Here is a 20,300-nt window from a genome sequence, read left to right as displayed (position 1 = left end):
GCTTATATCCAATTAAGATTCAAGCACGCTGCCATGGGCACACACCTGAGCTATCTAGGCTGTCTGTCCAGGACAGTGGGATAGTAGTTAGTGGTTAGTGATTAATGAGAGAGAAGAGGGTATAGTGGTCTTACACCTACGCATTGAGTCGTTAAAACTCGCTCTTGGTTGGAGCCGGTAGCGGGCTGCGAACTATGTACCTACCAGCCTTATGTCGAATGGCCTAACCACGACACCACCGAGGTATATTCGTTTACACAATCATTGTAAAACGTTTTACAAGCATTTTTTTGTCAAGATGTTCATCTAGGCCACCAGGTATTATCGGCAATTGTAATGTTACTAATTCTGTATACACATTCAATTTATAATATTTTTTAATTTCTAAAATCGACCCAATATAAGCTATAAATGGTTGTTTAAAGTCATATTTCATAAAGAATGCATCATAAATCTTACTTCAGTATTTTTTAAAAAGAGACCAAAAAACAGAAAAGAAAAAAAGAAGACAATTCTGTACGTACAATAAAATAAATATTTTATTACATATGTGTAATACAAAATTACGCATGCGTAGTTCACGTGTTCGCTCGAACCAGGATGCTCAGCAGGATGCTCAGCATTCTGTGAAATCCATAACATTCAACTAACTTTCCAGATGAAACTACATGTAGTTGTGTTATTTAATTAAACATTTGTTAATCATAATATATAAAGGTGATATGTAATAAATACAGAACCACATACCAGTCGTTTTGCCATGTTATTTATTGCACTCATTTATAGTGCGTAAGATTTATACCACTCGACCGATATGCGGTCTTGAGATATAATATTCTTGCGCGCTATAAGCTCATGCAATAAAAAATGGGGAAAAATGGCATGTTGTTCTCTCTCTGTCTCTCTCTGTCTCTGTCTCCCTCTCTTCCTATCCCCCCTCCCTCTCTATTTCTCTCTCGCTCTCCCCCCTCTCTCTCTCTCACTCTCTCTCTCTCTCTCTCTCTCTCTCTCTCTCTCTCTCTCTCTCTCTCTCTCTCTCTCTCTCTCTCTCTCTCTCTCTGTGTGTGTGTGTGTTTGTGTATGTATGTTCATCTACATTTTACGACAGGCAAGACAGTACATACCACGGCATTTGATGTATTAGTCATAGTTTGAAACATAAGCACTGTTTGAGACTTGGGACAAAACTCTCAGAGAATGGACTCACCGAGGACGTTCCATCCAGAGCCGAGCTCTCTACCGACTGAGCTAAATCCCTCCCCACCCCAATTAGAGTTGAAACCAGTGCTAAAACTTACTAGTCAGGCGCCGATCTAGGGGAGGGTGCGCTGTGAACCAACCCAATAATATAATGCTCAGTGGATGAATAGCATTCTCGAATAGCTTTCATATGCTTTCCATTGGTCGCAGTGACATTGGCGTCCGTGACATCATCATGGGGCAGCCAATCAGATGTCGATAAAGACACTATCCGGAGTTTTCAACCCTATCAAAATTTCCTGTTTTTAAAACGCCATCTTATCTTAACATGTTATAAATACAAAACATTATACGAGTAAATACATTTGTATAGAACTTTGGACAAATTATTTCAAATTTCTTTTGGCAGTTGAAGACATAACAAATTCGTACGTACGAAATTATATTTTTTAAGACAAAAATCAATATTGAGATACTACAAAACATTACGATATCCAGAAATGCATTGGTTATCAAGATATTCAGATTCTAAGTAAGAAATATAAGTAGTCTAAATTGTAGTTTTAATAATGTAAAAAATATTTCATTTGCCGAAAACGTGTTAAAATGACTGCAAACTCGGGACAGTGCCTTTAAATCGAGCTCCCACACGTGTGATATCGCTGTGCTATACAAAACTTAACACACAGTGTTCTGTTCAATGCGTCTTTAAGACAATTTATTTATTTATTTATTTCTACCTTGGAAAAAAATACAGCGGGTTTCCTCTGAAGACTACGTATCGCAATTACCAAATGTCTGACATCCAATAGCCAATGATTAAATAATCAATGAGTTGTGGTGGTGTGTAGTGACATCTGTACAATACTTGATTAACGATATACTCGTAATAGAATAATAACCCATACCAATACATCCAGTGTATGATACACGCACACACAAACATGTACATATATGGAGTTACACAAACACACTTCCATATTCAAAGACAGGGACGGGACGTAACCCAGTGATAAAGCGCTCGCTTGATGCGCGGTCAGTTTGGGATCGATCCCCGTCGTGGGCCCATTGAGCTATTTCTCGTTCATATCAAAGGCCGTGGTATATGCTATCCTGTCTATGGGATGCTGTATACTATAAAAGTTCCCTTGCTACTAATGGGGAAAAGGTAGCGGGTTTCCTCTCTGAGACTGTATGTCAAAATGACCATCTGTTTGACATCCAATAGCCGATGATTAATAAATCAATGTGCTCTAGTGGTGTCGTGAAACAAAAGAAATTTTAACTCTTCGTGTTCAATGGCCATACTTTCTTTAGTCATATGTTAAGTCATACGTCAAAATGACCATATGCTTGACATCCAATGGCCGGGAACAGCGCTCGCTTGATGCGCGATCGATCTAGGATCTATTCCCGTCGGTGGGCCCATTGGGCTATTTCTCGTTCCAACCAGTGTTCCACAACTGGTGTAACAAAGGCCGTGGTATGTACTACCCTGTCTGTGGGATGGTGCATATAAAGGATCCCTTGCTGCTAATCGAAAAGAGTAGCCCATGAAGTGGCGACAGCGGGTTTCCTCTCTCAATATCTGTGTGGTCCTTAACCATGTGTCCGACGCCTTGTAACCGTAAATAAAATGTGTTGAGTTCGTCGTTAAATAAAACATTTCCTTCCAATAGCTGATGATTAATAAATAAATGTGCTCTAGACACGCACCAACATCCACACACGCACATTTAGGCTGACAAACGTACATACCACACTCGTTCTCAAGTTTTCAGGCTCTTGACTGCGGAATGACCGGCCTCGGTGGTGTCGTGGTAGGCCATCGGTCTACAGGCTGATAGGTACTGGGTTCGGATCCCAGTCGAGGCATGGGATTTTTCATCCAGATACCGACTCCAAACCCTGAGTGAGTGCTCCGCAAAGCTCAATGGGTAGGTGTAAACCACTTGCACCGACCAGTGATCCATAACTGGTTCAACAAAGGCCATGGTTTGTGCTATCCTGCCTGTGGGAAGCGCAAATAAAAGATCCCTTGCTGCTAATCGGAAGAGTAGCCCATATAGTGGCGACAGCGGGTTTTCTCTAAAAAATCTGTGTGGTCCTTAACCATATGTCTGACGCCATATAATCGTAAATAAAATGTGTTGAGTGCGTCGTTAATAAAACGTTTCTTTCTTTGACTGCGGAATGATTTAGCTCAGTCGGTAGAGCGCTCGCCTCTGTCTCTCGGGTCGTAGGTTCGTACCACACTGGCAGACGCATTGGATTTTACCCGCCCCAACCAATGCCCCACGATTGATGTATCAAAGACCATGGTATGTGCTGTCCTGTCTGTGGGGAAAGTGCATATAAAAGATTTCTTGCTGCTGATGGAAAATGTAGCAGGTTTCCTCTGATGACTACGTTTAACATCCAATAAATGACAGAGCTCTAGTGGTTCGTTAAACAAGACCAACTTTAACTTTTAAAATTTGATTTTATTCTTTGTTAACCTGTAAGAGGGAATGGTGGGTGGGTGGGGGGGGGGGGGGTACGTGGTCGAATGCACCATAATTCGTCTTTGTCGTTTTGAATTTGCATATTCTGTCTCTGTGGGGAGCGGTGGGGTGGATGGTGGTATCATTGACTGTGTACATATGTTGGTAAAGTTAAAGTCTGTTTTGTTTGACGACACCACTAGAGCAAATTAATTTAGTAACCATCCGGTATTGAATGTCAAACATTTCGTGATTTTTGACGTGTCCAGTCTTAAAGTTAACTAACTTCATTATTTCCATGCACTTACCTACAGACAGGACAGCACATACCACGGCTTTTGAGATACCAGTCGCGAAGCACTGGATGGGACGGGAACAAACCCCAGTGAGCCTGCCGACAAGGTTTGATCATACTACCCAAGAATCTTAGACAGCGCTCAACCGATGCATGCGACGACCTTTGACATAACAGTTGTGGGTTACTGGTTGGGACGGGAAAAAAACAATAATCATAGAATGGGTCTATTACATGAAGATATGTATGGTAAGATGTTCATGAGTCTGGATGTAAACTACTTACACTGGCCTGAGAATGCTCTACTCAATTATCTCTACAATGTAATATATATATATATATATATATATATATATATACAATACAACACAACACAACACAACACAGCACAACACAACACAACACAACACAACACAATATAATACGCAAGGGCTATTTAAAGTGATAGAAGAACAGAACAGAACTTTATTACACCCAGGCCGTTAGGCAACGGCATATGGGGAAACATGAATAATTACATAATATAATATGTGACAAGACAGGACAGGGTTTACAGGAGAACATTAAATAGTAAATAATATAGTATATTGATAGTTAAATTATATAAATACATTAATACTGAAATACAATGAGTGGATATAACAAAAATACATGTGTACAATAAGCCAATAATATTCGGTATAGTAGAGTAATTGAAGTTCATTATATAATTTGTTATACAATGTCATGTACTAGTATATTTCGATTTATTAAAATAGGGATATCTGTGATATAATAATAAAGCATATTTAACTCGAGTGATGTGGTATATGTTGATACAAATAGCTATGGTCTTTTAAATTTATCATTAATTTCTTTAATTAATTTGCTGACTTTTCTTAGGACACCTATTTTATTACTAGTCATTAACTCTTTAAATTTTAGGGTACTGGGGTTCACATAATAATATTGTTTAGGAGTGTTTTTTGAGACTTAGTAAAGAAGGCACAAGTGAATAGATAATGATATTCATCACCAATATCGTTAGAATCACAAAGTGCATAACCTATTTTCTACTGGACAGAGCCTAGTTTTTAAACACTATGACGTATTTTTTTACTATTTAAGCCGATTATAATCATTTAAATTAGATGGATTTACATTTTGTTATTTAGAATATTTCGTACATCTGAAGTGGTGCTTGTCATCTAGGATTTGGTAATACACCAAAATAAATTGTTTGATAATTCTAAAAACGCACGTTCGTCTGAGAACCAAAGCATTTTTAGACGGTATTTCCCCATTTAAAACATCACCGATTTTAAAGGGACATACTCTAGTTTTTAAACACTAAGGCATATTTGTGACTATTATAGCCGTTTTTTTGATAACTGAAATCAAACTTTACTTAGAATGTATGGTTTAGATTATCAATTTCCGTACATTCGAAGTGTTTTTCGTCATCCTGGTGTTTTTAATATCACAAAATGCATTTCTCATATTTTTAAAAACGCACGTGCGTCTGAGAAGTAACAGTTATGAAGTCGAGTTTTAGTCTATTTTTAGAGGGTATTTCACCATTTCAAAGTCACAGACTCAGGTTTCACTCAATTGTAACTTTATCCAAATGTGTTACAGGTTTGTAGATTAACTAAACTTAGTGTTAATTTTCACGAGTTGAAACTAGGGTCTGTCTCTTTAACAGTTTTCGATTGTTCTGATCGTTTATCCTCTTTTTATTTGCACTGCCCGTGCACACACTTCTTTGTTCTTACCCGATGCCACACTCTGCAAGGAATGTTTGATATGATTAGAAGAAAGACAAGAAAGAAAAAAGAAGAAGAAGAAAAAAAGGGGGAAAAAAAGATTGCATTGCTTTCTTATTATTTCAATCCTATTCAGTCAAAACCCTATTATTTCCTATTTTATTATTATTTTATTTTTCAATCAAAGAAACCATAATTTCCGGTATTTTCAGTTAATGTTTTAATATTATTATTCGGATTTGAATGCAGCCACCATTGTCATGGCCGTATGTATGCTAAAGTGATAGTCCTGTGTTACCTCCCATTGTAGCACGTTTCGGACTAATAAATCCCTTTTTAACGACAACAATGACGCAATAATTTTAATTTTTTTTTTTTAATTTGTGTAGACAATATCAGTGTCTGTATATTCGATGCGATACTGATCATTCTAGCATGTATAATAGCTTAAAGTTCATATTATTTCCAAACGCGGAACAGAGGCTGGACGCAGCCCAGTGGTAAAGCGCTCGCTTGATGTGCGGTCGGTGTGGGATCGATCCCCATCGGTGGGCCCATTGGGCTATTTCTCGTTCCAGCCAGTGCACTACGACTGGTATATCAAAGGCTGTGGTATGTGCTATCCTGTCTGTGGGAAAGTGCATATAAAAGATCCCTTACTGCATTTGGGAAAGATATAGCGGGTTTCCTCTAATGATTACGAGTCAGAATTACTCAATGTTTTACATCCAAATAGATGATGATTGATTAATCAATGTGCTCTAGTGGTGTCGTTAAACAAAACAAACTTCTTTAAACGCGGGACAGGTTTGTTAAAACAAAATTAATTCAGCTCAAATTAATGTTTGATTTGTTTAACGACACTACTAGAGCACATTGATTTATTAATCATCGGCTATTGGATGTCAAACATTTGGTCATTTTGACATATAGTCTTAGAGAGGAAACCCACACCATTTTCCCCACTAGTAGCAAGGGATCTTTTATATGCATCATCCAACATATAGGACAACACATACCACGACCTTTGATATTCCAGTCGTGGTGCACTGGCTGGAGCGAGAAATAGACCATAGTATGTGCTATCCTGTCTTTGTGATGGTGCATATGAAAGATCACTTGCTACTAATGGAAAAATGTAGCGAGTGTCTTGTCTAAGCCTATATGTCAGAATTACCAAATAGCTGACATCCAATAGCCGATGATTAATAAATCACTATGCTCTAGTAGTGTCGTTAAACAAAACATGCCATCTCAATTGTATTTATTCCAATGAGCTCTGTTCAGTGTTAGTTTCATTTTATATAAAAAAAAGTAGTCTGGGAGTGGCAGTCTTCTCTGTGGTGGTGCAAGAGGGATGACATCTGCAGTAAAGGATCTTCTCGGGAGTGGCTGTCCTCCTAATAGACGAGGCACTAGATAGAGATTCATTGAATCAACCACTAGTTTGCCTTATGCCCATTGGACTCTGCACTGTGCAGAGATACAGCACCGATGACGTATAACGGGTTTTTATTGTTCATATTTTAACTAACTAGCCTAGATGCAATTTGTTGGATTCGATTTGTAGGATTTATCATGCTACCTATGATAATTTACTAATTTATTTTCACATTTACAATGTATGGGAAGAGTATGACGTAGGGCACAACGGTTAATTTCGAACCCTGAAAATACCAACTCTGTTGCACGGCTATAATTAAAAAGTTAAAGTTTATTTTGTTTATCGACACTACTAGAACACATTGATTTATTAATCATCGGCTATTGGATGTCAAACAAATGGTAATTTTGACATATAGTCTTAGAGAGAAAACCAGCTACAGTTTTCCATTAGTAGCAAGGGGTCTTTTATATCAACCATCCACATACCTTTGATATACCATTCGTGACGCACTGGCTGGAACACGATACTCACTGACGGAGGTTGCGCCTAGACCGACCGCGCATCAGGCGAGCGCTTTACCACCGGCACAGCGACAAGTCGTTGCCGTGGTTAATTTCGAACCCTGATTAAGCAACCAACACTGTAACAGCGACTATCATGATTTAAACGCGCAAGAATACGTCGCAACGTGCGCGCGTAATTCCCCGCAGACGTCATCGAGAATGCAAATTGGCGGGACTCATGTGGTGGGTAATTAGTCCTGCGGTTGTAACGTTGTGCAGTGTTAAATATCTCCTCCGAGATACTTACAGTCTGAATGTTGCCAACTTATTTGGCACCGGACACACATTTAGAAAATTTAAAGTCGCATTCTCGCCTCAAAGGGACTTATTTCTCTAAAAATGGATAATAAAAAAAAAAAAAACATTAATTGTTGGAAACCAAATCTAGCTATCGCATCACCTTAACTGAACCATGATGGAGTGAAATCCATGTCATTGGGAATTTCCTCTTGCCATTGTTTAGAGTGACAATCTAGCTTCATTATTATTTAAAGTTAGAATATAGCCTAAACATCGTTTATAAAACCACAAAAACAAACAACAACAAACAAACATTGTTTAAAGGGACATTCCTGAGTTTGCTGGGTTGTAAGATGTTTCCGACTAATAAAATATTTCTACGATTAAACTTACATATTAAATATATTTTTTCGTTTACAATATCAGTGTCTGTATATTCAATGTGTTTCTAGTCGTCTTAATATTTGTAAGAAGCCAAACTGGATTTTGTCTTCAAGTAATTTCGTATGTACGAAAAAAATAAAAATTAGGAAATAAAATGAAATTTAACCTAGTACAAATATAAGAACGATCAGAAACATGTTTAATATACAGCCACTAATATTTTATGCAGAAAAATATATTTGATATGTAATTACAATCGTTAAAAAGTCTTAGTTATTCTATAACATCTTAAAAATTGCAACAAACTCAGGAATGTCCCTTTAAAGTCATAATCTAGATTCATCTTGATTTAAAATCTGTTTTGCCCGACCATCATTTAAAGTCATAAACTCGCCATCATTTTCAGTCACAATTTCGCCGCACCATCGTTTAAAGTTGCAAAGTTCATCATTATTTAAAGTCACAATCTTCCCTCAGCATCATTAAAAGTCACCATCTCGCCATACCACCATTTTAAGTCACACTTTCGCATCACTGTCATCATTTAAAGTCACAATATCTCATCCTCGTCATTTAAAGTGACAGTATTGCTCCATTGTCATAATTTAAAGTCACAATATCTCATCATCATCATTTAAAATCACAATATTAATCTAACATCACCGTGAATTAAGTAACAAAGTCGCCACACCATGAATCAAAGGTACAACGCAGTGTATATTTTTAAAGGGACATACCCTAGTTTCAACCCGTGAAAATTAACACTAGGTTTAGTTAATCTACACACCTGTAACACATTTGGATAAAGTTAAAATTGAGTGAAACCTGAGTCTGTGACTTTGAAATGGTGAAATACCTTCTAAAAATAGACTAAAACTCGACTGCATTAACCGTTACCTTTCAGACGCACGTGCGTTTTTAAAAATAAAATATGAGAAATGCATTTTGTGATATTAAAAACACCAGGATGACCAAAAACACTGTGAATGTACGGAAATTGATAATCTAAACCATAAAATCAAAGTAAAGTATGATTTCAGTTATCAAAAACTGCTATAATAGTCAAAAATATGCCCCAGTGTTTAAAAACTGGGGTATGTCCCTTTAATGTGAAACTTTTTAGAATAGATCGTGATGTTTAGTAACTGTCTGGTGATATGGTATAAAAATGACGACATTTCAACATTGACAAATACAGCTACACCTTTTTGAACTATACACGCATATGATATACCAGGCGCGTGTGCGGGAATTCTAACTGTGGCGAGGGCGTAGGAATGGGAGGTGAGTGATGCTCGCCTGAAAAATATACTGAAACTATATAATATTATTTGCTAGAGTGGGGCGGGGATTTGGTTTCGACCCCGGACCCCCCTGCACATGCGTCTGTATTCATGACTTACCTAGTTTATTACCCCTCCCCCTTATAAAACACCGACACTGGCCTGTATAATTTGCTCATTTTGTCGTCCTGACAGCAATTACTAAATAGTTTTTGTTTTATGCAATTTAACAAACTCATAGACAGCTTTGGTGGCACTTTCAATATAAATCATGTGTACACCAGTATCCACAATAAAAAAAAAAAACCTGTTTGTTACCAAGGAATCGATAATATAATACACAAGGCCTTTTTTAAAAGTTTCTGATCATTCTGACGGCATTTCATCTTTTGATTTGTACTGCCAACAGCCTTATTTGTACTTACCCGATGCCACACTTCGCAAGGATCTTTTTGCGCTCAGATTCAGTCGACTACCGTACACATATGGTGCTAAATATTGCGTACAAAGATGAATTCCATAAATACAACCACAATGGATATCGCCATCTCTGTCATTTAACATAGAAGTGGCTATATACACGCGATCGTGTAAATAGCCTCGTCAAACGAAGACTGCCAATCTCCACGGGAGTCATATTTTTGGGGAGGCCACGACACCTTATCTGACATATTTTATAGTTAATATTACCGCCTCTGGGATCATAATTAGTTTACTCTAACCTATTTCGTTCTTCTTTCATGTGGTGAGATATAATTTTGTGCCAAAACAATTCTCACATGGATACTTGTTTTAGATGTTATGTAACGAAATTAGGCGAAAATAGCCACAAATACGTCAAAGAGCAGTTTAACTCGTGTTAATATTCCACTTACCTCAAACCGCAGAAACTACGGGGTTTTTGTGTGGGGTTTTTTGTGTGTTTTTTGCTAACACCGCTGGGAATAAGGTCGCAAACAAAAGCATGATCGATGAAATTGTAGTAATCGTGTCTATTATTCATAACAAACACGTCATGAAAAGAAAAAAACGCCAAATATCGACAATATTTTAATGCAAAAATATACGGAATCGATTGTCGTATGTTCCTGTGTTGTGTGTGTAAATGTTAAAAGGTCAGAGTTATAAAATGTCTACGTCGTAGGTAGATGATTATTCGTCATACGAGAGGCTGTTGAATCGTAAACATGCTTTGTGCATACGTATACAGAATAGTTAAAAGTTTGTTTTGTGTCACGCACACCACTAGAGCTTATTAATTAATAATCGGCTATTGAATGTCAAACATTTGTTAATTGTGGCAGTTAGTCTTTAGAGAAAACCCGCTACATTTTTGCATAGACAAGATAGCACCTAACACGGCCTTTGATATACCAGTCGAGAAATAGCCAAATGGGCTCACCGACGAGGATCGATCACAGACCGACCGCGCATTAAGCGACAACTGCTTTATCACTGGATAACGTCATGTTTTGTACAGACGTATACAGAAAAATGTGTTTAAAGACACCACTAGAACACATTAATTACTCATTGAATATTGGATGTCAAACATTTGTTAATTTTGACACATAGTCTTAAAAGAAAACTACATTTTCCCAGTATGAGCAAGGGATGTTTTATACACACTTTCCTACAAACAGGACAGCAGTTCAGAATATACTACAACTTTTGATATACCAAAATGTATGAGGCACTGAGTGGGACGGGAAAAACACAATTAAGTGTGTGTGTGTGTGTGTGTGTGTGTGTGTGTGTGTGTGTGTGTGTGTGTGACCCTATGACTAAATCACCATAGGCAAGAGATCAATCGAATGAGTTAAATTCCGCCCCTATAGAGAAGAATCATGTGTTTTGCTTGACAATAAAATGTACATAATCCCATTTTTTAAATTCTGAAATAGAGAATAGACAAACCTGTTTTGTCTGTATACTGAATCCTATGTTTTGTGTACTTTCTGGAATATAGGAAACAGAGAAGTATCGGGAAATGAGAATACTGTGTTTTCTTTTATACTGAAGTTTAGATTATAGAAAACCTTTTATAAAAATATAAAGAAGAGAGATACGTGTTTTGTTTTATGCTGAAATATAGAGAATAGAGAATTATGTTTTTGTGTTATACTGAAATATAGAACATAGATAATTATGTTTTTGTATTATACTGAAATATAGAGAATTATGTTTTTGTGTTATACTGAAGTATAGAGAATAGAGAATTGTATTTTTGTGTTATACTGAAGTATAGAGAATAGAGAATTATGTTTTTATGTTATACTGAAATACAGAGAATCAAGAATTATGTTTTTTTGTGTTATACTGAAATATAGAGAATAGAGAATTATGTTTTTGTGTTATACTGAAATATAGAACATAGATAATTATGTTTTTGTATTATACTGAAATATAGAGAATAGAGAATTTTTTGTTGTTGTTATACTGAAATATAGAGAATCAAGAATTATGTTTTTGCGTTATACTGAAATATAGAGAATAGAGAATTGTGTTTTTGTGTTATACTGAAGTATAGAGAATAGAGAATTATGTTTTTGTGTTATAATGAAATATAGAGAATAGAGAATTATGTTTTTGTGTTATACTGAAATATAGAACAGATAATTATGTTTTTGTATTATACTGAAATATAGAGAATAGAGAATTATGTTTTTGTGTTATACTGAAGTATAGATAATAGATAATTATGTTTTTGTGTTATAATGAAATATAGAGAATTATGTTTTTGTGTTATACTGAAGTATTGAGAATAGATCATCGTGACATACTAAAGTATAAAGAAAAGAAAATTCTGTGTATAGTTTTATTTTTTAATGAAGTATAAAGAACAGAGACTATGTTTTGTTTTATACTGAAGAATAGAAAACAAAGCATCGTGTCTTCCGTTTTATACTGATGAATATTGTTTTATAGAGAACAAAGAATCCTGTAGTTTGTTTTATACTGAAGTAAACATAATAAAGAGTTTTGTTGTCACTGAATAGAGAATAGAGTTTTGTAATGCATTATAGAGAATAGAGAATATTGTTATTATTAAAGTATAGGGAATACAGAAACCTGTGTTTTGAATATATTGAATTATAGAGAATATACGTTCCTGTGTTTAGGTTTCGTGCTGAAATATAGATACTAAATAATGCTTTGTTTTATACTAGTATAAGTATAGAGAATAGAGTTTTATACTGAATTGTTGAAGTGTAGAGAATAGATTTCATTTATACTGAAAGATAGAAAATAGAGATTCCTGTGTTTTGATTTATAAGGAAGTATAGAGAATCATATTGTGTTTTGTTTCATTCTGAGAATAGAAAATACACATTCCTGTGTTTTGGTTCACACTAATGGATTTCATATAGAGAATAGAGAATTCTGGGGTTTTTCATGTTGACACATAGATAAAGAGAATCCTGTATTTTGCTTCATACCGAAATACAGAGAATAGAGAATAGTGCATTCGTTTTATGCTGATTTATGGATAATAGAGAATCGTGTGTTTCGCTTCATGCTAAATTATAGCGAATAAAGAACTATGTGTTTTGTTTCATGTTGAATTATACAGCATAGAAGATAGGAAAAAAAAAAATATATATATACACAATGTAGATATATATATATATATAGATATAGATATAGATATAGATAGATATATATAAACTATAGAAAATGGAGGATTGTGTATTTCGGTTCATGATATATTCTATTATAATTTCGTCGTTTCATAATAATATTATTATGAACCCTACGGCGCATATTTTGATATGATTCATTCATACCTAAATTATATTGTTCAATCTGTTACCACAGCACGTATGTTTACGGCCGATTTTAAAAGTGCGTCCATGACTACACCTGACGCTGCGCTAATGCGTTATTACTTACGACAGCGTCATTACTTACTGTTATTGATTGTACGTAAAACACGAGCCATTCAAACGCTGCATGCCCGAAACCTTAGTGGTATAGGGGTATGTTAAAAGGTACTCTCTCTTCTCTCTCCAATCTCGGAACATATATTGAAAAAAAAGACGAAGACAATTAGCGTGAGGAGGGGGGTCTCAATCCCCCACCCAGTACATGCGCCTGATCAGAGGATAGGAAAATAGGGTTTGTTTAACGGCACCTGGTAACAATTCGAAATACAATTATTAGTTCTCTAACGTATAGGCTACATCTTTATTTATTTATTATCATTGGTCTAGAGTAAAAAAGGAAAGCCGATATCACCATATGAGCTATTCCTACCAAAACTGACCGTATGCGTGTAATAATTGTATACTGCTCCGCAGCAAGTTCAGCGATTTAATGTTTGTCTGTTTAGTCTTCATACCTCCCATTTTTGTAGGGGGCAGGCTGGTGTTTGCCCGAATTAAACGAAAGAGCCCGAATCTGGATAACAACATTAATTTGATTCATATTAGCATTACTACCAAACAGCTATATAGGATTGCAAACGAATCACTGGTTAGCACATTTTGCCCGAATATCTGTATCTTTTTTGCCCGAATTTGAGGTTTTGCTCCAGCACTCCCCCCCCCCCCCCCCCCCCCCCCCCCCCGTCCCGTACGCTTATGGTTTAAGCTACGCGACCAGAAACACACTGAATCTACAGACACTGGTATTCTAAACAAGAAACTATATTTGGTAATTGAGTTTTGTCGCTAAAAAGATGTTATTAGTGGGATACATGTTACAATGGATGCCTGACCATGTCTAAAGTTTGTATACATATACAGATGTGTGATCATTGTGTTTTCATGGTTGCAGCCTTTGGGCCAACGTTGGGGTATTTTGGTACACACGTGTGTATGACATATTGATGATCAAATATGTCTGCGTACCGTCGGAAAGTTGATTTATGAAAACACAAAGACTAACATAAGCGTACGAGCCAGGGGTGCTGCAGTAAAATTCGGGCAAAAATTATACAGATATTCGGGCAAAATGTTATAACCTTAGGTCTTTTTACCGTGTATTTCCATCATTCTACCCTCAAAATTAGTAATCCATGTAAAAATGCGTAGTGCTTCGTTTGCAACCCTATATAGCTGGTTGGTAGTGACGCTAGTGTGAATAAATGTTGTTAAACATATTCGGGCATTTCTGTTTATTTCGGGCAAAAGTTTACCTGCCCCCCCCCCCCCCCCCCCGCCTCCACCCCCTTTACAAAAATGGAAGCCCGTGCGCCTATGGCCCAAACTGGATTTGGTCTCCCGTTAATTTCGTACTTATAAAAACCAAATATATACTAGGAAATAAAATTAAGTTTGGCCTAATATAAACACTAGGACGAAAAAAAAAGAAAATAATTTTTTTTTTTTTTTAAAGTGACCCGACCCTAGTTTTTAAACACTAACGACATATTTTTCACTATTAAAGCCGTTTTTGATATATTAATTAGAAGTACTTAAATTTTATTGTTTAGAAATTTAATTTTCGTACACCTGAAATGGTTCTGGTCATCAGGGTTTGTAATATCTTAAAATGCATTTTCATAATTCTACAAACGCACGTTCTTCTATGAAGTAATGAGTATTGCAGACAAACTCTAGTTAAACATCACATACTTTAGCTTCTCTCTGTTATAACCTTATCTAAATGTTTGCTGCAGGTTTATAGATTAAAGAGACATACCCTAGTTTTTAAACACTAAGGCATATTTGTTTTTACTATTAGAGCCGTTTTTGATAACTGAAATCATACTTTGCTTACATTTTATTGTTTAGATTATCCATTTCCCTACATTCGAAGTATTGTTGGTCATCCTGGTATTTTTAATATCACAAAATGAATTTCTCATATTTTTAAAAACGCGCGTGCGTCTGAGAAGTAAGAGTTTTAATCTATTTTATGAGGGCATTTCACCATTTCAAAGTCACAGACTCATGTTTCACTCAATTGTAACTTTATCCAAATGTGTTACAGGTTTGTAGATTAACTAAACTTAGTAGTGTTAATTTTCATGGGTTGAAACTAGGGTCTGTCCCTTTAACTAAACTTAGTGTTAATTTTCATGGGTTGAAACTAGGGTCTGTCCCTTTAAGTAAACTTAGTGTCCATGTGCTGAAACTAGGGTCTGCGCCTTAACATACAGCCACAGCTCCCGAGTGTCATTTTAACTTTAAGGACGATTACGAGGTATAACCAGCTTGGTCAAAAAGGAAGGAAGAAGGAAATGTTTTATTTAACGACCTACTCAACACATTTTTATTTACGGTTATATGGCGTCAGACATATGGTTAAAGACCACACAGATATAGAAAGGAAACAAGCCGTCACCACTTCATGGGCTACTCTTTTCGATTGGCAGCAAGGGATATTTTATATGCATCATCCCACAGACAGGATAATACATACCACGGCCTTTGTTACACCAGTTGTGGAGTATTGGCTGGAACGAGAAATAGTCCAATAGGTCCACCGACGGGGATCGATCCTAAACCGACCGCGCATGAAGGGAGCGCTTTACCACTGGGCTACTTTCCGTCCCCCAGCCTGGTCAAATTACCGAGATATCTTACACAGGTTGTTCTCAGCAACAACCCACTTTGCTGATAACAATATAGACCTCTCTAAGACTATACAATAGATTTGCGGTTGTTATTGTCTACTTGATGCCCGCAAATGTCTTCTTTTTTTCACCAAAGACGGTAGCAAATCTTAAACCTCCTTATGGTTATGTCCACTGTAAACTGAAATGTTTTTTTCCCACAGAACCAAATGAATATCTCGTATTTTTTTCTTCAAGAAATACTTATCTCCATTCTAATTGTAGACCATATTAAATACTTACATGTAACCTGTTCCACTTTCGAATGACGTCATTGAATTTGCGGGTGATGCCCGGAAAACAATGAATTTGATGCCGTGGAAAAAGAATATAATTAAGCAATTACATTACAGAATATACTCGGCACCAGTTTACAGATTGCTATTAGACGGGGAGGGGGGGGGGGGGGGGGGGGGGGATTTACCTCGATGGATCCATTCAGTTGATTGTTTGTTTTTCTCGTTCCAACCAGTGCATTACACCTGGACAAAGGCAGTGGTATGTGCTTTCCTGTCTGTGGGAAGAAAGTTCATAAAAAAGATCCTTTACTTCATTATGAAAAATGTAGCAGGTTTCCTCTGATGACTACGAGTCAGAATTACCAAAAGTTTGACATTCAATAGCCGATGATTAATTAATCAATGTGCTCCAGTGGTGTCGTTAAACAAAACAACTTCTTCTTCTATTAGACAGTGTATCATTTCGATTGTAATGGATGGGATCTATCTCAGTAGGTTTAAAGCTCGCCTGAGATGCCTGTGTCGTAGGATCGAATCACTCCAGTTGACCTATTCTCTGGTTGTTGTTGTGTGGGTTTTTTCTCTCGTCCCAGTTAGTATATCAAAAGCCGTGGTATGTGCTGTCCTGAGTGAATAAGTTCATATAAAAAATCTCTCGACACTAATGGGTTTCCTCTCTAAGACTATACCTTAGAATTACCCTTTCTTCACACCTTTTAGCCCTAGTGGTGTCGTTAAAAAACCCATACCTTTTCGATTATGAATTGCTTAACTTTTTGTGTGTAGTATATATATATATATATATATATATATATATATATATATATATATATATATATATATATATATATATTATACATACACACACGCGCGCACACACATACACACACACACACACACACACACACACACACACAAACACAAACACCACTTGTATATCGATATACGAACGCACTGAAGGTCGGCGAAGGCGCGAGGGAACCGAGCGTTAACCGAGAAGTCTGTAATTACGTTACGAACTGGGCGCGCGATGATTCATTCAGCGCGGGCAATGGGGAAAATTACACTTTATTGACATGTAATGCCAGCTGTTATGGGGATAACAAAAGTGTGTGGCAGTAAACTGTATACTTGTATTCCACAGGTGAATAAGTATATAGTTCGCTCGTCCCTTACCAATCGATCGGCGCGCCAGATGTCCAGGCCCACCTCGACAACGTAGAGACGGCTCCATTGGGCGACCCGAGCTTGGGAGCGCGCCATGTCAGGGAGAGGAAACACCAACGAGAAGAGAGGCCGGATCAAAGACCGCGAAGCGGTGCAAAACGGCGGTCGCACTAACAAATTCCTCTCGCCCGACAAACCCCAACATGAGACGACGACCCCGGGACTTCACGGGCTGCACGCGCAGAGCTCCACGGAGACCAGCGGGTTGGGGGAGACGATGACGTCAGGGTTTTCGTCACAGGAGAGCGTCAACAGCGGTCAGGGTTCAACAGCGAAAGCTCGCGATCATGGCGGATACAGCATCAGTCCTGAGGAGGCACGCGCAACCCGTGAGAAGGTAAACAGTAGATCACGTGACAGAGTGAACGGCACGGCTTCCGGTATGAAGTCGGACCACAAGAAACACGGAGAGTCGACTGGTTCCAGTCATCATCACCATCATCAACAACAACATCAACAACAACAACACAATCATCATCACAACAACAACAATAATAATAATAGTGGTGGTAGTGGTAGTAAGCACGTCGGAGATGTTTCCAACAACTACGATCAACTTTTCACCCGCGATCGCCGGAACTCCCTGTCACCCTGCGTGGGCCTCCATGTGGAGAACATTGACGACGAGTGGGACAAACGCAGCTACGAAGAATGGGAGCGACACAGCAGCAAGGGCAGACGCAACTCGGCCAGGTCCTCCCAGGGCGGGTCCCTCAAATCCAAGTCCTCCCGCAGGGGATCTCTGTTCTTCGGAATCGGGGGCGAGTCTGCATGGATGAAGTGGTCGCGCGAGCGCCGGGCGTCGTTCCAACGCCGGATCGAGATGTTGGCGAACGCGGAGAAGGCTAAACAACGGACGTCGACGCCAGTCAAGAAAGCGCGGCAGGAGGGGCTAAAATTTATGCACCCGGACCTGGAGGCGAAGTATTTGTCCGAGGACGACATCAACGAACTTCGCAGACACCAGCAGGAGAAGTTCAGGACTTACAAGGTGATCGAGAAGGGCAAGAAGCAGCACAAGGATCCTTTCAAGTCAGAGGTCAAGCTGACCCTGAATCAGTGGCACGTGCTCAACGACTTCTGGGATCACGACGTGTTCGTGCGGCTGCGGTGGCTGGGTCTGTTCATGAGTCTGCTCACGCTCGTGTTCCTGGCGGTGAGCATCACCAATACTTACTGGCTGACGTACGAGACCGGCACCAGTGAGTAGAATTATAATTTTGTTTCTATGCCGCAGTTATCTATGTGTGTGAGTGTGTGTCTGTCTCCCTCCCCCTATCTCTCTCTCTCTCTCTTTGTGTGTGTCTCTCTCTCTGTTTCTTTGTGTGTGTGTGTCTCTCTCTCTCTCTCTCTCTCTCTCTCTCTCTCTCTCTCTCTCTCTCTCTCTCTGTGTGTGTGTGTGTCTCTGTCTCTCTCCCTCTCTCTCTCTCTCTCTCTCTCTCTCTCTCTCTCTCTCTCTCTCTCTCTCTCTCTCTCTCTCTCTCTCTCGCCCCCCCCCCTCCCTCTCACTCACATTCACTTCACCTCTCTCTCTCTTGTGTGTCTGTCGATCTTACTCCACCCCCCTTTCTCACCATCACATTCTCTCCCTCTCTTTGTACTGTACCTGTCTATCTTTATCTTTATGCCTCTCTGTTCATGGCTGTTTCGGTCTCTCTATCCGTCTTTATATCAGAGAGAGAGAGAGAGAGAGAGAGAGAGAGAGAGAGAGAGAGAGAGAGAGAGCGAAGAGGAAGAGAGATAAAGATAGATAGAGAACAAATATAGATAGAGAGGGAGTGGGGTAGGTAGACAGACCTACGGGTAGGGAGTGAGTGGTGAGTCAAAGACAGATGGGGTAGAGAGGAGACAGAGAGAGAGGGAATAGAGAAAAGATAATTATGGGGAGTGGCAGTCATCCCCAAATATTTTATTATTGTTGTTGTTGTGCATGTGAGAGAGAGAGAGAGAGAGAGAGAGAGAGAGAGAGAGAGAGAGAGAGAGAGAGAGAGAGAGTAAGAGAGAGAGAGAGAGATACAGAGACAGAGACGGAGAGAGAGAGGGGAAGGTATGAGAAGAGAAAGAGAGAAACATGGACAAATAACGAGAGAGGTCCTTGCGGAGTTATTATTATCTTTATTATTATTATTATTTACCGCTATCTTTAGAAAATATCGAGCTACAAATTAATATGAAGTTTTTATTACTTTTACGAGACTATTGACTGCTTCAGCGCGATATTTTATGACACACGTTCACTTGATAATAATGGTACGATCATGTATAATATTAAGTTTATTACCCTGGCTTGCATATAGATTGAAAACGATATACTCATGACCGCCGAGCACTCATTGGGGCGTGGGCACAAGTGAAAACTAGAAAATAATTAGCGCACGTGTTCACAAGCACGTTAGTGCAAAACGAAAAGACGGAAAGGTTGTTTTGTTTAACGACACCACTAGAGCACATTCATTTATTAATCATCTACTATTTGAATGAATGAATGAATGTTTAACGACACCCCAGCACGAAAAATACATTGGTTATTGGGTGTCAAACTGTGGTAAATGCAAAACGGCTATTGGATGTCATACATTTTGGTAATTTTGTCATATAGTCTTAGATAGAAAACCCGCTACATTTTTCCATTAGTAGCAAGGGATCTTTTATATGCACCATCCCACAGACAGGACAGCACATGACACGTCCT

General features: G+C 38.2%; 1 protein-coding gene across 1 annotated transcript in view; it reads left to right on the top strand.

Moving 5' to 3' along the window:
* LOC121389795 overlaps window positions 1–20,300 on the top strand; it is an 84,491-nt gene that overhangs the window by 26,853 nt on the left and 37,338 nt on the right. Inside the window, exon 2 of the mRNA XM_041521444.1 lies at window positions 17,526–18,810. Within this exon, the coding sequence (XP_041377378.1) occupies window positions 17,643–18,810 (1,168 nt within the window). The 5' untranslated portion in view covers window positions 17,526–17,642. The remainder of the gene's footprint in view (window positions 1–17,525; window positions 18,811–20,300) is intronic.

The sequence above is a fragment of the Gigantopelta aegis genome, chromosome 15, assembly GCF_016097555.1.
Source record: "Gigantopelta aegis isolate Gae_Host chromosome 15, Gae_host_genome, whole genome shotgun sequence".
Lineage (NCBI taxonomy): Eukaryota > Metazoa > Mollusca > Gastropoda > Neomphalida > Peltospiridae > Gigantopelta > Gigantopelta aegis.
This window is presented reverse-complemented; position numbering and strand designations above follow the sequence as displayed.